At 40.1% G+C, this 21788-nt stretch overlaps 1 protein-coding gene across 1 annotated transcript in view; it reads right to left on the bottom strand.

Annotated features, from left to right (window-relative positions):
* The window catches only part of LOC104087356 (photosynthetic NDH subunit of subcomplex B 5, chloroplastic-like), a 19726-nt gene extending 1240 nt beyond the window's left edge, over positions 1–18486 (bottom strand). The window contains exon 1 of the mRNA XM_070184463.1: positions 18232–18486. Within this exon, the coding sequence (XP_070040564.1) occupies positions 18232–18486 (255 nt within the window). The remainder of the gene's footprint in view (positions 1–18231) is intronic.
* Between the last annotated feature and the right edge of the window lie 3302 nt (positions 18487–21788).

Below are 21788 nucleotides of genomic sequence, written 5' to 3'. Positions count from 1 at the left end.
GATTCTAACTCGGATTGGACTATATTTCATGAATCTATTGTTATTTTTATCATTTAATTAGGGATTTGAGTTGTAAATTTGGGGGGAAATGATATAAACTTCATAGGCTAAAATTTCGAGTTTTGGAAGGTGATTTGAGGTTGGATTCGAGTAATTCTTATATGGTTGGACTCGTGAGTGTACTGGTATTCATATTTTGTGACTTTTGTCGGATTTTGAGACGTGGGCCCGGGGGCCGGTTTGAGCTTATTTCGGGTTTTGACTTATAATTTCGTGTTTATCTTGTGGAATTGATTCTTTTAGCCTATATCAATTATATCGTACTGCTTGTGGCTAGATTCAGGGCGTTTGGAGGTTGATCCGAGGGGCAAGGGCATTGTAGAGTAGGATTTTGCGCGATTTGAGCTAAGTAACAGTCTTAAATCTGGTTTTGAGGGTATGAAACCCCGAGAATTGGTATGATGTGAGTGTTTGAAGGTGACACACATACTAGGTGAGGGCGTGTGAGCGTGCACCGTGAGGGATTATGACTTGGTCCGTCCCGTGAGACTATAAAGTCGAATAGCCATTGTTATTACTTGTTCTTCCTTGTCTTTGAGCAATTAACTGCCTTTCATGTTAGAAACCATGCTTAGGCCATATAATATCATTGTTGGGACCCGCATCGGTCGTATACTTGTTGAATTGACTGCTAATTGATGTCTTATACTCAGTCACAGTCTTACTTGTGTGTTATATCTCCGTTCCCCCTCATTTCTTGTTGATACTTATTGTATTCTCTGTTTGGGCTGATTAATATGATATTCTGTTAGCCCGAGGGGCTGGAGAGGTTAGTGACTGAGATAAGGCCTGAATGTCGAGTTGTGAGCTGTGAGGCATATGGATCAAGTTGCACGCCGCAACAAGCCTTCGGGCTATATATATATATATATATATATATATATATATATATATATATATATATATATATATATATATATATTATTGGATCGGGTTGCACGCCGCAATAAGATTAGATCAGGCTGCACGCCGCAACAATGTAGCTCTTGGGCTAAGGAGCCCCTCCGGCGTCTGTACACCCTTAGTGAGCGCAGGTACCTATTGAGAGTGTATATTGAGGGCTGAGAGCCGAGATTATGAGTTGCTGAGATGAGCTGAGTGACTGCTGCCTTGAGAGGTTGTACTTGCTTTTATTTGTTGATGCACTTATGTTGTTATCTGTTGTTGTAGTGAAATTTTTGGAAGATTCATATTTGTGTTACTTGAGCTCGAACTGATTTGTCTTATACCACCAGATTTGAAAGCATGTTCACTCTTTACTGAAAACTTTTGAAATGAACTGTATTTTTATTGCTCGTTACTACTTCTTAGTTCCTTATTTAATTCTGTTACTTACTGAGTTGGTTGTACTCATGCTACGCCCTACACTTCATATGTAGATCCAGGTGTGTACGGTTCTGACAGTCGCTGAGTTCGTGCGCGAGCTGATTATCGGAGACTACGAGGTAGCTGCCGGCGTCCGCAGTCCTTATGTTTTCTTCTTATTATCCTTCTCTCTTGTATTGGCATTTGGCACAAACTGTAGTAGACTCTGTTTCTAGATTGGTTGTTAGATGCTCATGATTTAGTAACACCCCGATGTCGGGCTATCATTCCACACTTGTTTTTTTGGGTTTTTACCCCGTTATTATGTAAATCTTAAGTTTATTTAATTGCTTTAGCTCCTTTCTGTGATATATTGAAGGTATATTGAGAATGTCGACTTGCCTAGTTCCACGATAGGCACCATCATGACGGGTTAGGTATTTGGGTCATGACAAGTTAGTATCAGAGCCTAGGTTACATAGGTCTCACGAGTCATGAGCAGGTTTAGTAGAGTCTTGTGGATCGGTACGGAGACACTTGTACTTATCTTCGAGAGGCTGCCGAACCATTAGGAATTTTCACATTCTTGAATGTTTGTCGTGCAGATCTTTTGATTCTGGTAACTAAACTTCTGTTGTTACATTCTCTCACAGATGGTGAGGACTCGTACTATTGGGCAGGATGGACAGCCACCAGTACCACCAGCCAGGGCCACGAGAGGCCGAGGTCGCGGTAGAGGCTGCGGTAGGGGCAGAGGTACAACCCACACAACAGCTAGGGCAGCACCTGCAAATCCACTAGTTGCCCTATATCAGGACCAGATTCCAGTTGTTGATGTACCAGCTCAGGCACCACATGTGCCTATTGTGATTCCAGGCATTCAGGAGGCCTTAGCTCAGATTCTGACCGCGTGTACCAGTCTTGCTCAAGAGGTCTCTATTCCGGCCGCAGCAGCCACTTCTCAGGCCGAGGGAGGTGCTTAGACTCCCACCGCCTGCATACTAGAGCAGGTGGTACAGGGATTCCAGACACCGGGGGCACCACCAGCCCAGCCGGTTGCTACATTTCAGGACTATATTTTTCCTGCTATGCCTGAGGATGAGAAGTGTAGATTGGAGAGGTTTGGGAGACTCTAGCTTCTATCCTTCAGTAGTGCAGAGGGAGAGGATGCGCAGGGTTTCTTGGACAGGTGTTAGAGGATACTCCGTACAACAGGTATTCTGGAGACCAGTGAGGTCTCATTCACTACCTTTCAGTTGTCTGGGGATGCATTTAGTTGGTTGGAGGCTTACGAGAGGCGTAGGCCGATCAGCGCAACATTCCTTACCTGGAAGTAGTTCTCCATTATCTTTCTGGAGAAGTTCGTGCCTCAGTCCCATAGAGAGGAGCTGCGCAGATAGTTTGAGCAGCTTCGTCAGGGTGATATGTCTGTGACGCAGTATGAGATGCGATTTTCGGAGTTTCCTAGTCATGCTATCTGGTTGGTTCCCACAGACAGGGAGATGATCGGGAGGTTTATAGATGGCCTCACTTTTCAGTTGCGATTGCTTATGACTAGAGAGAGAGAGTGTCTGGTGCTACTTTTGATAATGTTGTCGACATCACGTGTCATATTGAGATGGTTAGCAGTCAGGAGAGGGATGAGAGGGAGGCCAAGAGGCCTCATGGTCAGGGTGGATTTAGAAGTGCTCCTTCAGTTCCAGCACGATAGAGGCTGTCCTTTCAGACATGCTCAGACGACTCGTCCAGTTCACCGTGGTGCATCATCTGGCCATAGTTCGCACAGTTATCAGCAGGGTCGTTCATCTCTCGGTGCCCTCCCAACGCAAAGTTCATCCTGTGCTCCATCGGGTTAGGGTTCTTCTATGCCAGGTCTTTCTGCTAGTTATCCCGGTGCTCGGGGCTCCCTTCAGTCCCCTGCGCCAGCACCGGAGAGTTGCTATGAGTGTAGGGAGTTTGGTCACATGAGGAGAGAGTGTCCCTGTATAGTGGGAGGTCCTGCTCCGCAGAGGAGCCAGTCTATATCATCAGCACCAGCCCCTCCACCACCTGCTCAGCCAGCCCGGGGTGGAGCCTAGTCAGCTAGGGGTTGCCTGAGAGGGGGAGGCAGATCAGGGGGTGGTCAGGACCATTTCTATGCTCTTCCTGCCAGACTATATGCTATTGCTTCGGATGTTGTGATTACAGGTATTGTCTCTGTTTGCCACAGAGATGCCTCTATATTATTTGACCCTGGTTCCACTTATTCATATGTTTTCTTGTATTTTGCTCATTTTCTGGATATGCCCCATGAGTATTTAGTTTTATCGGTTCATGTATATACTATTGTGGGTGATACTATTATTGTGGACCACGTTTATCGGTCATGTGTGGTGACTATTGGGGGGTCTGGAGACCAGAGTAGATCTCTTTTTGCTTAGTATGGTCAATTTTGACGTGATTTTGGGTATGGATTGGTTGTCTCCATGTCATGCTGTTCTAGATTGTCACGCTAAGACCGTGACGTTGGCGATGCCGGGGTTACCGAGGGTTGAGTGGAGCGGATCTATAGACTATGTTCCCAGTAGAGTGATTTCATACTTGAAAGCTCAACGGATGGTTGAGAAAGGTTGTCTATCTTATTTGGTCTTTGTGAGGGATGTTAGTGCAGAGGCCCCTGCTATTGATTATGTTCCGGTGGTAAGAGATTTCCCAGATGTGTTTCCTGTAGACCTTCCGGGCATGCCGCCCGACAAGGATATTGATTTGGTGCCGGACACTCAGCCCATTTCTATTCCACCGTATAGTATGGAACCAGTGGAGTTGAAGGAGTAGCTTCAGGAACTCCTTGATAAGGGGTTAATTCGGCCTAGCGTGTCACCTTGGGGTGCACTAGTTCTATTTGTAAAGAAGAAGGATGGTACTATGAGAATGTGCATTGATTATAGGCAGTTGAACAAGGTCACAATCAAGAACAAGTATCCATTGCCGTGTATTGATGATTTATTTGACCAGCTTCAGGGAGCGATGGTGTTCTCCAAGATTGACTTGAGGTTAGGGTATCACCAGCTGAATATTCGGGACTCAGATATTCTTAAGACAACTTTCAGGACCCGATATGGACACTATGAGTTCCTTGTGATGTCTTTTGGGCTGACCAACGCCCCAGCAACGTTCATGCATCTGATAAATAGTGTGTTTTAGACATATCTTGACTTGTTCATTATTGTATGCATTGATGATATCCTGGTGTACTCTCGTAGCCAGGAGGAGCATGCCCAGCATCTGAGGATTGTGTTACAGAGATTGAGGGAGGAGAAGCTTTATGCAAAATTCTCCAGGTATGAGTTTTGGCTCAATTCAGTGGCGTTCTTAGGACACGTGGTGTCCAGTGAGGGTATTCAGGTAGACCCAAAGAAGATAGAGGCGGTTCAGGGTTGGCCTAGGCCGTCCCCAACCATAAAGATTAGGAGCTTTCTTGGTTTGGCAGGCTATTACTGTCATTTTGTGGAAGGTTTTTCATCTATTGCATCGCCCTTGACCAAATTGACCTAAAAAGGTGCTCCATTCAGGTGGTCGGATGAGTGTGAGGAGAGCTTTCAAAAGCTCAAGACTGCTTTGACCACGGCCCTAGTTCTAGTTCTGCCATCAACTTCTGGTTCTCACACAGTTTATTGTGATGCCTCGCAGATCGGTATTGGATGTGTTTTGATGCAGGAGGGTAGAGTGATTGCTTATGCTTCGCGCACAGTTGAAGACCCATGAGAAGAACTATCATGTCCATGATCGAGTTAGCAGCTATTGTTCACGCCTTGAAGATTTGGCGGCACTACTTGTACGGGGTCCATTGTGAGATCTACACTGATCAACAAAGTTTGCAGCATCTGTTTAAGCAAAAGGATCTTAACTTGCATTAGCGGAGGTGGTTGGAGCTTCTTAAGGTCTATGATATCACCATTTTATACCATCCCGGGAAGGCCAATGTGGTGTCCGACGCCTTGAGTTGCCGGGCAGAGAGTTTGGGGAGCTTAGCACATCTTCCAGCAGTAGAGAGGCCATTGGCATTGGATGTTCAGGCTTTAGCCAACCAGTTTGTCAGATTGGATGTTTCTGAGCTGAGTCGAGTATTAGCTTGTGTGGTCTCTCGATCTTCTCTTTATGATCGTATCAGGGAGCGTCAGTATACTGACCCCCATCTACTTGTCCTTTAGGACACGGTCCAGCACGGTGATGCTAGGGAGGTCACTATTGGGGATGATGGTGAATTGAGGATGTAGGGCAGGCTTTGTGTACTCAATGTAGATGGCTTGCATGAGCTGATTCTCTAGGAGGCTCACAGTTCGCGGTATTCTATTCATCCGGGTGCCGTAAAGATGTATCAGGACTTGAGGCAGCATTATTGGTGGAGGAGAATGAAGAAGGAGATAGTGGAGTATATAGCTCGGTGCCTAAATTGCCAGCAGGTGAAGTATGAGCATCAGCGACCAGGTGGGTTGCTTCAGAAGTTAGAGATTTCGGAGTGTAAATGGGAACGGATCACTATGGATTTCATTGTTGGGCTTCCACAGACTCAGCGAAAATTTGATGAAATTTGAGTGATTGTGGACCGGCTGACTAAGGCAGCTCATTTCATTCCTGTGATGACTACCTATTCTTCCGAGTAGCTGGCTCGAGTGTATATCCGCGAGATCGTCAGGCTTTATGGCGTATCGGTATCTATCATTTTTGACCGGGGTACACAGTTTACATCATGGTTCTGGAAGGTCGTACAACATGAGTTGGGTACTCGAGTGGAGTTGAGCATAACATTTCACCCTCAGACGGACGGACAGTCCGAGCGGACTATTCAGATATTAGAGGATATGCTCCGTGCGTGTATGATGGAGTTTGGGGGTTCGTGGGATCAGTTCTTACCACTAGCGGAGTTTGCCTATAACAATAGTTATCAGTTGAGTATCAAGATGGCACTGTATGATGCTCTGTATGGTAGGCGGTGTAGGTCTCCAGTGGGTTGGTTCGAGCTGGGAGAGGCTAGATTATTGAGTACAAACTTGGTTCAGGATGCTCTAGAGAAAGTTAAGGTGATTCAGGATAGATTACGCACAGCCCAGTCTAGACAGAAGAGTTATGCAGATCGAAAGGTTCGCGATGTTGCATTCATGATTGGAGAGTTGGTCTTGCTCTGGGTGTCACCCATGAAGGGTGTTATGAGGTTCGGAAAGAAGGGGAAGCTGAGCTTTAGGTTTATCGGTCCATTTGAGGTATTGCGACGTGTTGGGGAGGTTTCTTATGAGCTTGGCTTCCCTCCTAGTCTAGCAGGAGTTCACCCGGTATTCCATGTTTCTATACTCCGGAAGTATCATGGAGATCCATCTCACGTGTTGGATTTTAGCTCATTCCAGTTGGACAAGGATTTATAGTATGTTAAGGAGTCGGTGGCAATCTTACATAGGCAGGTTCGAAAGCTGAGGTCGAAGAATATTGCTTCTGTGAAGGTTCAGTGGAGAGGTCTGCCAGTCGATGAGGCGATTTGGGAGACCGAGCAGGATATGCGCAACCGTTATCCTCATCTTTTCACCACTTCAGGTATGTCTCTATGCTCGTTCGAGGACGGATGACTGTTTAAGAGGGGGAGGATGTAACGACCCGGCCGGTCATTTTTATTGTATTAGCCCCGATCCCCAATTTACTATTTTTCCCGTATCTGTTTCTGCTTATGTGACTTGCCGGGAGGTCTAGTTTTTGGTTTCAGAGTATTTTAGTATACTTAGTCCCTAAAATAGAATCCTAAGTCTCAGGATTTTGAGCATAGTCAGATTTGTGTGAAGACGACTCTGGAATGGAGTTTCGTTGGTTCCGTTAGCTCTGTTGGGTGATTTTGGACATAGGAGCGTGTCCGGACTGTGAATTTGAGGCCTGTAGCTAATTTAGGCTTGAAATGGCGAAAGTTGAATTTTTGGGAAGTTTGATCGGGGGTTGACTTTTTGATATCGGGGTCGAATTCCGATTCCATAGGTCCGTAATGTTGAATATGTCTTGTATGCAAAATTTAAGGTCAATCGGGCGTGGTTTGGTAGGTTTCGGTGTCGTTTAAGGAACTTGAAAGTTTAGAAGTTCTTTAGGCTTGAATCCTGGTGTAATTGGTTTTTTGATGTTGTTTTGAGTGATTTGAAGGTTCAACTAAGTTCGCATGGGGTTATATGACCTTTTGGTATGTTTGGTTGAGGTCCCGGGGGCCTCGGGTATGTTTCGGATGCTTAACGGATTAAGTTTTGGAGTTTTGAAATTGCTAAAGACTTCTGATATCTGGTAGTTTCGCACCTACGGTGGGGAGGCCGCAGGTGCGTACTCGCACATGCGGAGGAAGGAGTGCAGAAGCGGGAGTTAATGATATGGCCAGGGGTCATAGGTGCGAGTGTATGTCCGTATGTGCGAGCCCGCAGATGCACTTGAAGCTCCATAGATGCGGAAAGTGAGTTGGAGGGGAGGATCGTAGAAGCGGACTTTTGTCCGCAGGTGCAACCACTTGGATGCAGATGTGGACCCAGCCCTTTTAGTCATTCCTGCACCTACGATGGAATTTCCGCAGGTGCGGAAGAACTGGCAGAAAAATGGGATTTCGAGGGTTTGATTCCCATTTCGATTTTGGGACTTTGAGAGCTCAGTGTGAGGTGATTTTTTGAGGTTTCTTCAAGACGATTGTTGGGGTAAGTGATTCTAACTCGGATTGGACTATATTTCATGAATATGTTGCTATTTTCATCATCTAATTAGGGATTTGAGTTGTAAATTTGGGGAAAAATGGTTGAAACTTCATAGGCTAAAATTATGGAAGGTGATTTGAGGTTGAATTCGAGTAATTCTTGTATGGTTGGACTCGTGAGTGGATGGGTGTTCATATTTTGTGACTTTTGTCAGATTTTGAGACGTGGGCCCGGAGGCCGGTTTGAGCCTATTTCGGGTTTTAACTTATAATTTCGTGTTTCTCTTATGGAATTCATTCTTTTAGCCTACATTAATTATATCGTACTGCTTGTGGCTAGATTCGGGGCGTTTGGAGGTTGATCCGAGGGGCAAGGGCATTGCGGAGTAGGATTTTGCGCGATTTGAGGTAAGTAACAGTCTTAAATCTGGTTTTGAGGGTATGAAACCTCGAGAATTGGTATGATGTGTGTGTTTGGAGGTGACGCACTTGTTGGTGACGGGCGTGTGAGCATGCACCGTGAGGGATTGTGACTTGGTCCGTCCCGTGAAACTGTAAAGTTAAATAGCCATTGTTATTACTTGTTTTTTCTTGTCTTTGAGCAATTGACTGCCTTTCATGTTAGAAACCATGCTTAGGCTATATGATATCACTGTTGGGACCCGCAACGGTCGTATACTTGTTGAATTGACTGCTAATTAATGTCTTGTGCTTAGTCACAGTCTTACTTGTGTGTTATTTCTTCGTTCCCCCTCATTTCTTGTTGATACGTATTGTATTCTCTGTTTGGGCCGATTAATATGATATTCTGTGAGCCCGAGGGGATGGAGAGGTTAGTGACTGAGATAGGGCCTGAGTGCCGAGCTGTGAGCTATGAGCTGCGAGGCATATGGATCGGGTTGCACGCCGCAACAAGCCTTCAGGAGATATATATATATAAAATTGGATCGGGTTGCACGTCGCAACAATATTGGATCGGGTTGCACGCCGCAACAAGATTGGATCGTGCTGCACGCAGCAGCAATGTAGCGCTTGGTCTGAAGGAGCCCCTCCGGAGTCTGTACACCCCCAGTGAGCGCATGTACCTATTGAGAGTGTGTATTGAGGGCTGATAGCCGCGAGTATGAGTTGTTGAGATGAGTTGAGTGATTGTTGCCTTGAGAGGCTGCACTTGCTTTTATTTGTTGATGCACTTAAGTTATTATCTATTATTGTTGTGAAATTTCTAGAAGATTCATATCTGTGTTACTTGAGCTCGAACTAATTTGACTTATACCATCGGATTTGAAAGCATGTTCACTCTTTACTGAAAACCTTTGAAATGAACTGTATTTTTATAGCTCGTCACTATTTTTCAGTTCCTTATTTAATTCTGTTACTTGCTGAGTTGGTTATAATCATGCTACACCCTGCACTTCATGTGCAGATCCAGGTGTGTATGGTTCTGAGGGTCGCTGAGTTCATGCGCGAGCTGATTATCAGAGACTTACGAGGCAGCTACCGGCGTCTGCAGTCCTTGTTTCTCCTTTCTTATTATATTTTCTCTCTTGTATTGGCATTTGGCACAGATTGTAGTAGACCCTGTTTCTAGATTGGTTGTTAGATGCTCATGACTTAATGACACCTCATTGTCGGGCTATCATTGTGCACTTATATTTTTGGGTTTTTACCCCGTTATTATGTAAACCTTAAGTTTATTTAATTGCTTTAGCTCCTTTCTGTCATATATTAAAGGTATATTGAGAATATCGGCTTACTTAGTTCCACAATAGGCACCATCACAACGGGTTAGGTATTTGGGTCATGATATTGGGACTACGAGCGGTACCTCGGAAGATCCCCGTGTCTTGCATATTTACATTTGGGACTACGAGACGGTATCTCGGGAGATCCCCTGTTGAGCATTTACTTTTGGGACTACGAGACGGTATCTCGGGAGTGCCCTTTGTTGACATCTCTCTATGGTTGCACTTGTCTTTGGTTATTTTATATTTTCGTGATAGGTCAATCCTTGTGATCTGCCGTGATTTATTATTTGATTTTTACTATGTGTTTATATTCCCGATTTTAACCGCTTTTCGATGACTGAGTTGTTTTAAATAAAAGAAGTTACTATTATATTTTGAATTAATAAGCTTTACATCCGAAGAAATAGAGTATCTGATGTTTTATTTAAATTTAAATGTCATTTTCTTTACTCAAACTATTTCTAAAATAAATTCATTTTTTTGTTGAATTCTTACTTGGTTTAAAAATTATAACCTTACTTTATTGAAAATAAATTAATCGTGCGGATCTTATGTATTGATATATTTGGCACGAGTGTTTTTCGTGTGGTTGTGATTTGAGCTATGGGCACGAGGTGCCGTGAGAATATAAAAGGGGATCGAGAACTGTATTTTATGATTATGCTATAAGATATTTATTTGGAAGAGTTTTATATTCGAAGGATACTCATTTGAAAAAATATATTTGGATGGTATTTATTTGAAGAAATTATATGTGAAAGACTTATTTAATTGGTTATTCTTGTGTTTTTTATTCGTCTGAGTAATAATTATGGTATTTTTGATGTCTTACTGTTTATAGCACTAGTGAATTATTGTTGCTATCACTGCTATTTGTTTTTCGATTATTTTGGTATGGCACAAGTTATTTGACTAGTGAGTATCTTGACTGTACCCCGTCACTACTCCACTGAGGTTAGTCATGATACTTATTAGGTACCGACTGTGGTGTACTCATACTATACTTTTGCATATTTTTGTGCTGAGTCAGGTAATGTGAAGTCAGTTGACTGATTGCTAGCAGTACGAGTCTTGTTGTGGAGACTCAAGATAAACCTGTTGCTGTGTTCGCAAGCTTCGGTATCACCTTCTGATATTGTACTTGTATTGTTTTATCTCTATTTCAAAACAATTATAATTATAGGCTTTTCTAGTAACTCGGTAGAGCTTATGACTTGTACTATCTGTTTTGAAAATTGTAAATTTTATAGAGATTTCCATTTCACAAATTATTAGATGTCATTTAATTATTGTTGTTTCAGTAAATATTAGGCTTACCTAGTCCCCAAGACTAGGTTCCATCACGATGCCCGACGGAGGGAAAATTGGGCCTTGACAATTTGATATCAGAGCTCTAGGTTCATAGGTGCTACGAGTCATAAGCAAGTTTAGTAGAGTCTTGCGGATCTGTACGGAGGCGTCTGTACTTATCTTCAAGAGGCTACAAATCTATTAGGAAATTTCCACTTATTTCATTCATGTCGTGCAGAATTTGTTGAATTTTGAATTTGAGCCTTTGTATCTCTATTCTCTCACTGATAGTGAGGACACGTGCTACCGGGTCAGCTGAGCAGGCACCCGCGCATTCTGCTAGGGGCCGAGGTAGAGGTCGAGGAAGGGCATGTGTCGCAGCTAGAGCACCTATCAGAGCAGCAGTTGAGGAGCCACCAGTAGCTCCAGTTCGGGGACAGTCACCAGAGACACATGTTGTTACCCCCAGAACTCAGGAGACATTAGCACAATTCCTGAACATGTTTGGTACATTAACTCAGGCGTGATTGATCTCCGTTTCGCCAAATATTTCACAGATTGGGGGAGGAGCTCAGACTCCTACCGCCCGTACTCTAGAGTAGCAGGTTCATATTGGCTAGGTTCTGGGTATAGTACTGGTACAACCTGTTATTCCAGTTCAGCTTGAGATCACGCCAGAGGCAACAAAGAAGAACAAAAGCGACTTGAGAGGTTTAAGAGGTATAAACCACCTACTTTCAGTGGCACAACTACAGAGGATGCTCAAGGATTTCTAGAAAAGTGTCACCATATTCTCCGCACCATGGGTATTGTGAAAGTGAGCGGAATTGCCTTTACTACATTTCAGCTATCAGGAGCAACGTATCAATGGTGGCACATGTATGAAGAAGGTAGACCAACCGATGCTATACCACCAACTTGGGCTTATTTTTCGGAGATGTTTTTGAAAGAGTTTGTTCCCCAAACTCTCCGGGATCCATGTCACATATAGTTTGAACGGTTGCGTCAGGTCACCATGACGGTGTCAGAATATGCTATCAAGTTCAGTGAGTTAGCCCGCCATGAACCTATCTTGGTTCCTACAGTTAGAGAGCGAGCCCGCAGATTTATTGAAGGGCTCAATTATGATTTTAAAATATGTATGGATCGAGAGCTGCAGACTGATATTCCATTTCAGCAAGTAGTAGAGACTGCCAGGATGTTAGATCATGTTCGAAGTGAGGAGAAGAAATCTAAGGAGGCCAAAAGGTCTCGAAATTCTGGAGGATTTAGTAGATTCTACTCTGCTGTTATGACTCATAACAATGGAGGATCGGCAGTCGGTCAGCCTAGTCCGCAATTTAGAGTACTCGTAGTGCTCCAGTTAATACTTTTAGTGCACCACTGATATAAGATTCTTAAAGTGGTTATTTCAGTTATCTGGCACAGACTCAGCACGAGCAGCCACGACCTCAGATAGGTTGTTATGAGTGTGGTGGTATTAGGAACATCATGAGAGATTGTCCCAAAACTTGGGAGAGGCGAACTTCATCAAAACGCTCAGGCTACAGGCTTTATTCCAGTTAATATTCCACGTGCACAGCCAGTTAGAGGTGCTGGATAGGTGGGTAGAGGGCGCCCTAGAGGGGGAGGCCCAGCCCATTAATATATTTGCTATGGTGTAGCTGAGGCCACTACACCAGATGGTGTCGTTACAGGTACGATCCCGATTTGTTATAAAGGGATATTTTTCCTTAATTTGATTCGGTTACGAATATTGAGGCGAGTCCTCCTATTATGCTCCTCTTATGGGAGAGCTTTGTAACTTTATGACCCGCTTATATGCTATCCATGTTGGGAGATTTGATGATGTTAGCCCGTGTCTATCGTTTTTATTTTTGTGCACCATTGAGGGCTATAAGTCCAAAAGTAATTTTATTATTCACTACAATGGGTTTTGATATGATTTCGGAATAATTGATTCCAATTTTATGAATTATATGCCCTACCGGTACAAAGGTTCATTATGCGTTGTGAAAACTGTTTACGAAATATATTGAAAAGAAGAAAGAAAGGAAATTGAAATTTCAGTTGGCACAATGTGCAAAAATACTTGTGATTCTGAGTTGAGGACGAGATCCTCACATTTATATATATGATGTGAAATATTTAAACTGGGCTACAAGCCGCGGTGGAAGTTATATAAGGACGAGGTTCTTGTGGTAAAAATTTATATGAGTTTAAATTCTCCCTTTGTGAAATTATATTTGTACTATAGTATAAATAGGGAGTCATGCCTGTTAGGTTTATTTGATAATTCTTGTATATTTTTATGTGCATATTTATCCATATTCGTATTGTAAATATTGAGTTTTAGCCTATAAGGTGGGTGCCCAAGTGGCGTTAAAGGTGACTCGTTAATTTGGGTAAATAATTATGAGGTATTTATGCCTCGCGTGTTGCTGTCAGTGTTACAAAAAGTTGAAATGAGATTTTGGTGAATATGAGATTAATTGAAGATACTGAAAATTAATTATAAACAACTATTGCGACTAGAGATATGGTTATGGACATACGTATGATGTGTACATAGGCACGAATTGCTACGGACGGTTGAGATTAATACCGTATGTTGATGTCAAGAATTCGAAATTTATTTGGAGTGTTAAGGAATTGGCTTAAAGGATTATAAGTGTGAATAAAAGAAATAATCTCCACTAAAATGATGTTGTCGGGCCCCTATTAAATTTACGGTGACGTAGAATCACTCGTGAGTATGTGTGAAATAATGTACTCAGTAATTTAATGTCATCAGAATAATTCTTGGCACATTCGAGGACGAACGTATGTTTAAAAGGGGGAGAATGTAACGATCCGACTTGTCGTTTTAAGAATTAACGTACCGTTCAGCGACTAAAGGTCAAGAGCAGTTTCGTAATATGTATTATGATACGTGGGTGAGTTTGATTTTCGAAAGATTCAGAATTAAATTTAAAGAACAATTCTAATTTAGAAGCTTAAATGGAAAGAGTTGATCGGAGAGCTTACTTTTGAGCAAACGACCCCGGAATAGAATTTTGATAATGTCAATAGCTTCGTATGGTGATTTCGGACTTAGGCGTGTGTCCGAATTTGGATTTGGAAGTCCGTAGGACAATTTAACACATTTTGGCGAAAGTTAGAAATAGAAGGTTTTTGGAAAGTTCGACCGAAGGTTGAATTTTGATAACAAGGTCGGAATTCGATTATGAAAATTTAAATAACTTTGTTATATCATTTATGACTTGTGTGTAAAATTTAAAGTCATTCCGGATTGATTTGATACGTTTCGGCTTAAAATATAGAAGTTGGAAGATTTGAAAACTCATAATTCGATTCGATATGCGATTCATAATTTCGTCATTGTTTGAGGTGGTTTAAGGCCTCGACTAAGTTCGTATTGTATTTTGAGACATGTTGCTATATTTGGTTAAGGTCTCGAAGGCCTCAGGTGGATTTCGGATAGTTAACGGATTGATTTTTGGACTTGTTGAAGTTGCTGAATTTTCTGGGCAGCAACTGGTGCAATCGCACCTGCGCATTTTGGTGCACATGTGCGCTTCACTCCTGCGAGATTTCTAGTTGCTTCTGCGATGTATGGGGCAGTACTGTTGCGTCGCTTATGCGGAAAGGGGAGCGCAAGTACGCGATCGCACCTGCGAAACATGGATCGCAGATGCGATGCCCATCACTTTTGTTGTCCGCTTCTGCGTCGTTGATGCCGCTTCTGCGAAAGGTCCCTCGCAGGTGCGCAAACTAGGCAGAATGTTAAGGACCAAAAATGGTCATTTCGCCATTTTCTTTTTGGATTTTTGGAGCTCGGATTTGGGTGATTCTGGAGGGATTTTTCACAAGCTTGGTTGGGGTAAGTGTTCTATGGTTAAGTGTTCTATATCCTAAAGTGATTATATTTCATGAATCAATGATATTATTCATCGTTTGATTTGGATTTAAATGGAGGAAATCAAGATTTTTGCAAAATCTTCCAAAAACAAAAATTTAAGATTTAGAGGTCGAGTTGTTATCGGAATTGGATAAAATTGGTATGGTTGAACTTGTATCGGAATGGGAGTTCGGATTTCGTGAAAATTATGTCGGGTTTCAAGAGGCGAGCCCCGTGTTGACTTTTGTTGACTTTTTAGGATAAATTTCTAAGTCGACGTTGTATTATCCGAAATTATTTTTGATAAATTTTTATGAAGTGTTACAATTAATTTGGATAGATTTGAGCGGTCCGGAGGTCAATTCAAGCAAGAAGGCGATTTTGGAATATCGACATAACTTCAAAAAGGTAAGTATCTTGCATAACCTTGAGTGGGGGAATTACCCCTTAGGCATTATGTCTTATGTGCAATTTGTGTAATTGAAAATCATGTACGAGAGGTGACGAGTATGTACTTGGTTTATATATGCAAATTACATTGGTTAAGATCCTTAGACGCCATTATGTATTAAATTAGAAATTATTGGCACTTATTAAATCCTTTAATTGTCTTACCTAAATCCTTGTTTTATTGAATTTATTTTTATATGATTATTTGGTGTGATTGCCACCTTGATTTTTATGTGAATTATTATTTTGTTGAGTTGTTTACTCCCGGATATATTTGTTAAGATTTTGTGCACATTATGGTCAAGCCATGGGCTCCTTATTGTGAAAAATAATGTATTGTTAAATTTTGTGGCAAGTTGTAATATTTGAGCGCTTGCTGTGCAATCTGTGATAAATTATAATAGTTGAGCACTTGATGTGCAATCTGTGATAAATTATAATATTTGAGCACTTGATGATGTACAAATCTGTGATATGTTATCATATTCGAGCATTTGAGGTGCAATTTATGAGATGTGATATAGGCACGTTATATTGTTGGGAAGTTTTATTCGGGTATTTGCACAAGGTTTCTGCCGTGCTATTATTACTATTGATTTATGCACATGCGACGTGACAAGGCAGGCTATATATGTATATATGTGAGTTTGCCCATGTGACGAGATAAGGTGGGAACAATATTATACGCGTGTGACGAGACAAGGCGGGCATTTACTTTATTATTGCACATATGGCAGACAAGGTGGGCTATGTCGGAAATTGAATTGTGATGATTTGTGATAGCCTGGGGGCATTGTTGTTTGTTGCATATTTACTTTGGAACTACGAGGCGGTACCTCGGGAGATCCCCATGTCTTGCATATTTACTTTGGGACTACGAGGCGGTACCCCGGAAGATCCCCATGTCTTGCATATTTACTTTGGAACTACGAGGCGGTACCTCGGGAGATCCCCCTGTCTTGCATACTTACTTTTGAGACTACGAGACGGTATCTCGGGAGATCCCCTGTTGAGCATTTACTTTTGGGACTACGAGACGGTATCTCGGGAGTGCCCTTTGTTGACATCTCTCTATGATTGCACTTGTCTTTGGTTATTTTGTATTTTCATGATAGGTCAATCCTTGTGATCTGCCGTGATGTATTATTTGATTTTTACTATGTGTTTGTATTCCTGATTTTTACCGATTTTTGATGACTGAGTTATTTTAAATAAAAGAAGTTACTATTATGTTTTGAATTAATAAGTTTTACATTCGGAGCAATAGATTATCTGATGTTTTATTTAAATTGAAATGTCATTTTCTTTACTCAAACTATTTCTAAAATAAATTCATTTCTTTGTTGAATTCTTACTTGGTTTAAAAATTGTAACCTTACTTTAATGAAAATAAATTAATCGTGCGGATCTTATGTATTAAAATATTTGGCACGAGAGTTATTCGTGCGGTTGCGATTAGAGATATAGGCACGAGGTGCCGTAAAAATATAAAAGAGGATCGAGAACCGTATTTTATGATTATGCTATGAGATATTTATTTGGAAGAGTTTTATACTCGAAGGATACTCATTTGAAGAAATATATTTGGAGGGTATTTATTTGAAGAGATTATATGTGAAAGACTTGTTTAATTGGTTGTTCTTCTGTTTCTTATTCGTCTGAGTAATAATTATGGTGTTTTTGCTTCCTTACTGTTTATAGCACTAGTAGATTATTGTTGTTGTCACTGCTATTTGTTTTTCGATTATTTTGGTATGGCATAGGTTATTTGACTAGTGAGTGTCTTGACTGTACCTCGTCACTACTCCACTGAGGTTAGTCTTAATACTTACTAGGTACCGACTGTGGTGTACTCATACTACACTTCTGCACATTTTTGTGCAGAGCCAGGTAATGTAAAGTCAATTGACCGATCGCTAGCAGTACGAATCTTGCTGTGGAGTCTCAAAGTAAACCTATTGCTGCATTCGCATGCTTCAGAGTAACCTTCTGATATTGTACTTGCACTGTTTTATCTCTATTTCAAAACAATTGTATTTATAGGCCTTTCTAGTAACTCAGTAGAGCTTATGACTTATACTACCAGTTTTGGAAATTGTAAATTTTATAGAGATTTCAATTTCAAAAATTGTTAGATGTTATTTAATTATTGTTATTTTAGTAAATGTTAGGCTTACCTAGTCCCCAAGATTAGGTGCCATCACGATACCCAACGGAGCGAAAATTGGGTTGTGACAATTGCCCTTATTCTGTGTAGTTAAATTGTGGCATACTACTTACTTGATTTATCCCCATTGTCATTACTGTTATTATATTGCTAAACTTTTCTCTCTGTCTTTTATTATTCCAGTAGGGTCTGACCTGACCTCGTCACTACTCTACCGAGGTTAGGCTTGACACTTACTGGGTATCGCTATTGTGTATTCATACTTCGCTTCTGCACATCTTTTTGTCCAGATCCAGGTACATCTTATCAGACCAGACATCAGTAAATTAACCGTACGAAGAGACTTCGAGGTATATCTGCCAGCGTCCGTAAACTCCGGAGTCCCCTTATCCTTATTATGTTGTTTCCTTATTTTTCTTTATATTCTGATATATAGAGATATTGAGTGTAATTTTTCTTCCTTCTATCGGGTTTTGGGAGTTGTAATTAAGTGAATTTGCAGATTTATTTATTTTAGAATCCTACTGTTATTTCGCATTGATAGACTTACCTAGTATTAAAGACTAGGTGTCATCACGACATCCTACGGAGGGAATTTGGGGTCGTGACAGGAACAGAGAAACATTACAATTTCAATGCCATTAGTTCTCCATCTATCAACCGGATCTTCATTAATGTCTGGTTCTATCTCGGTCAACCCTGCATACAATCTTGTTGATGACCTCATTCCACTACATTTTGTACCAATTTTCAAAGAAATAGAACATTGGTTTCTTCGAAAAAGAAAATTATATTTTAGTTGAGATTCTCCAGATTTTGTTGACAGTACTGGATTGGGAACTGGAACAGTGGAGAGTAGTGATATTGTTACTGAATCCGCCATTGTTGAGTGGTGCTGCTCTGTTTCAGCTTGTTTAATCTGCTGGCATTTCTATGTTTTGTAGTTTATCCATATTTTGAATGGTAACGGCCATACGTGGATAAGGCTATATATTATGGTGTCTTATATGTTTTTTTGGCTCTTATGTTCTTATTGTTTACCTTCAAAACAGAGGTTAATCCACGATTTAAAGGTCGGGGTTTCACTTTTGGATTCAATCAAAATCTGTTTTGTATATAGAGTGCACACTACTAATATATCACTATTTTCTAAAGACATATACATGTATATGTAGAGTTTTTACCGAACTTTACGGGTGCCGATGACCCCTCCCAGTATAGCATAGGTCCGCCTCTGCTTCTAAATATACTCCCTCTAATCCACTGTAGTTATTGTGTTTTTCTCTTACACGCCTCTTAAAAAAGTATTAATAAGAAGACATTTTGACTACTATATCCTATTTAATACTTTTCACTTTTAGGTTTTCCATAATATGTAGTTAATATTTTTACTTTCGGGAATATTTACTGCTAAGGGCAAAATTGGTTAGAAAGTAATTAAATTATATCGTAATTTTCTAAAATGAAAATTATTTTAGACTAGATATATTAAGGAAAAATGCATAAGTACGCCCAACCTATGACCGGAGTTCCAACTATGCACCTTTCCTTTGCTTTATATATGTATAATCTTTTTATGAAAGTGTGATTTGTGTGTTTGAGAGGGAGAGAAAGAGAAAGAAGACTAACCAAAATAATTAAAGAAGAAGGCCATAAAAGTCCCCGGTGAGTGCTGTATGTTATTGACGGGAATGACGAAATGGAGGAGAAGAAGGAAACGGCAAAGAAAAGGAAAAGGGAAAGGAAAAGGAAAAGGAAAAAAGGTAAGAAATTATATATCTCACTAAAAATATAAAAAATAAAAAAAAACTGAAAATCGTTTTTTCTTGCTTCTCACTCTCCCAAGTAGTAAAATATACACACTCTGCAACGTAAGCTTTAAGTGTGCTAATAATTCTATTTCAAAAATAGTTTAGGGAATAATAAAACTCCCGCAAAGATAGAGTGTGTAGTTGAAAATCCGGCTATAAATGAGGAGGTACTTATGCATTTTTCCTTATATTTAATAACCACGACAACTAATATGGGCGAGAGGGAGTATGCTCTACATTTTCACTTTTCTTATACAGTCAATTCACAGTGTTACTTTTTATAATGAAAGTAAGGGTGGTTTAGTTCAATGTCTAGTGTCTACTTATGCAAGAACTAACAATACATGCATATTATGCAAGGATTACCATTCTAAGGGTGTCTATAAATATAGGAAAAATGGTCAAATATACTCCTCTATTTTCATATATTATCTGTATCTAACCTTCATTATACTATCGGGTTAAATTTATCCCTATCATTATATTATCGGGTCAAATTTACTCCTACAATCAGCAAACTTTTAAAAATACCCCTTGATTTGTTAAATAATCCAAAATCTCCCAAATTTCTTTTATTTAAATCACTTGTTGTTCTTCTTGGTCCACTATTTTAATTTAAAAAATTATTATTGATGTGAATGCTAAAGTTACAAGACTATACAAATTATTCATAATTTTGTTTTATTACCAATGCACCCATTTCTCCTTTTATTATAAATAAAATTGATTTAAAATTTTATTCATTTTCAATCATATACACACCGTAGAATTAGCCGACTAATTAAATTCTTCTTAATTACGACCCAATTTCACCTATAGATTGTGATGGCGCCCAACACTACAGCTAGGCAAACCAACTAGCAATTTAAATCCATATTCAATTCTTTTAAAATTAACCAATAAATAAAACTCTTCTTAATTACAGGAATTTAAAACAATATGAAAAGATTCTAGCAAATTAAAAATAATCAAGTCCAAAAATTCTACTATTGTGTGTGCCAAGACCTGGTGTCACAAGTGTATGAGCATCTAGTAGATTATACAAAAAGAATATATATACTGTATGGAATGAAATAGACGGAATAAAGTCTCCAGGAAGAGGATTTGGGTGTTGCAGAATGTCTTAGAAAGACAGCTCACCACTAAGCCTCTGGATATCGTGGGTGCGCGCCGATAGGTCCAACTATAGCACCTGTCTCAGGTCCTGCACAAAAAGTACAACAAGTGTAGCATGGGTACGTAAACAACGTGTACCCAATAAGTATCAAGCCTAATCTCGAAGAGGTAGAGACGAGATGATCGACTTTGACACTCACTAAGGTAAACAATAATAAATAAAATAAAAATATGAATATTTAAATTAACATGATTCACATAGTTAATAGTAATTTTATTTAACCAGCAGAAATAATTAAATTCTTTCAAATGCAACAATTTCTAATCTATTAATTAAATTCACAAGTTGCAATTAAAATATCGAGGTCTCATGTAATTATTATTATTATTAGGCACGATTTCTGCCGAGGTCGTACGACCCGTTCCAGAGTGTCGTGTACACTGCCGAGGGACGTGCAGCGCGATCCATAGATACATCTATACTGCCGAGGCGTTCAGCCCACTCCACAAGAAAGGAGGATATTTTCTTATGTACCTCCGGAATAAGAGTGTATTTATTAGAAGATTAATTCAAGAGGATGAATAATTTTTTTTAATAATTAATTAATTTAAGCAGAAAATTAAGTATATAAGATTCCCACCTTTTACTATCTTTCTAACAATTCACCATATATTTCAAATAATTTAGTTAAATAAAAAATATAATTTACACACATAATGCATGCTTTGAGTCCTAAAGTACCCGGACTTTATCATAAATAGTAGCTACGTACGGACTCTCGTCACCTCGTGCGTACGTAGCCCCCACAATTAACAACAATTATTAATTTTATTACCTATGGGATAAATTCTCCCTCACAAGATTAGACAAAAGGCTTACCTGTCTTAAAGTCCACTTTCCGATCACCACGTCGCGTAAAATTCTCAATTCGATGCCGAAATATTCGAAACTATCCAAATATTATAAAAAATAATTAATACGTGCTCAATAATTCGAATTTAGGCTATTGAATTAATTACCCAACCCAAAATGGTAAAATTCATAAAATTTACCCCGGGCCCACGTATCCGGACTCCGAAAATTTTCGGATAAAAACGTTACCCATAATCTCAAGAACTCAAACATATAGTTTCTATCCAATTCCATAACCATTTTCATGGTTAAAATTTTATTTTTATAAAAATTTAGGTTTTTCATCTAAACCCTTGAATTTTAAGATTTACCGGTTATAATCTACCCATAATCTTTGAATTTAAC

The sequence above is a fragment of the Nicotiana tomentosiformis genome, chromosome 9 (genome assembly GCF_000390325.3).
Source record: "Nicotiana tomentosiformis chromosome 9, ASM39032v3, whole genome shotgun sequence".
In the NCBI taxonomy this organism is placed as follows: Eukaryota; Viridiplantae; Streptophyta; class Magnoliopsida; order Solanales; family Solanaceae; genus Nicotiana; species Nicotiana tomentosiformis.
This window is presented reverse-complemented; position numbering and strand designations above follow the sequence as displayed.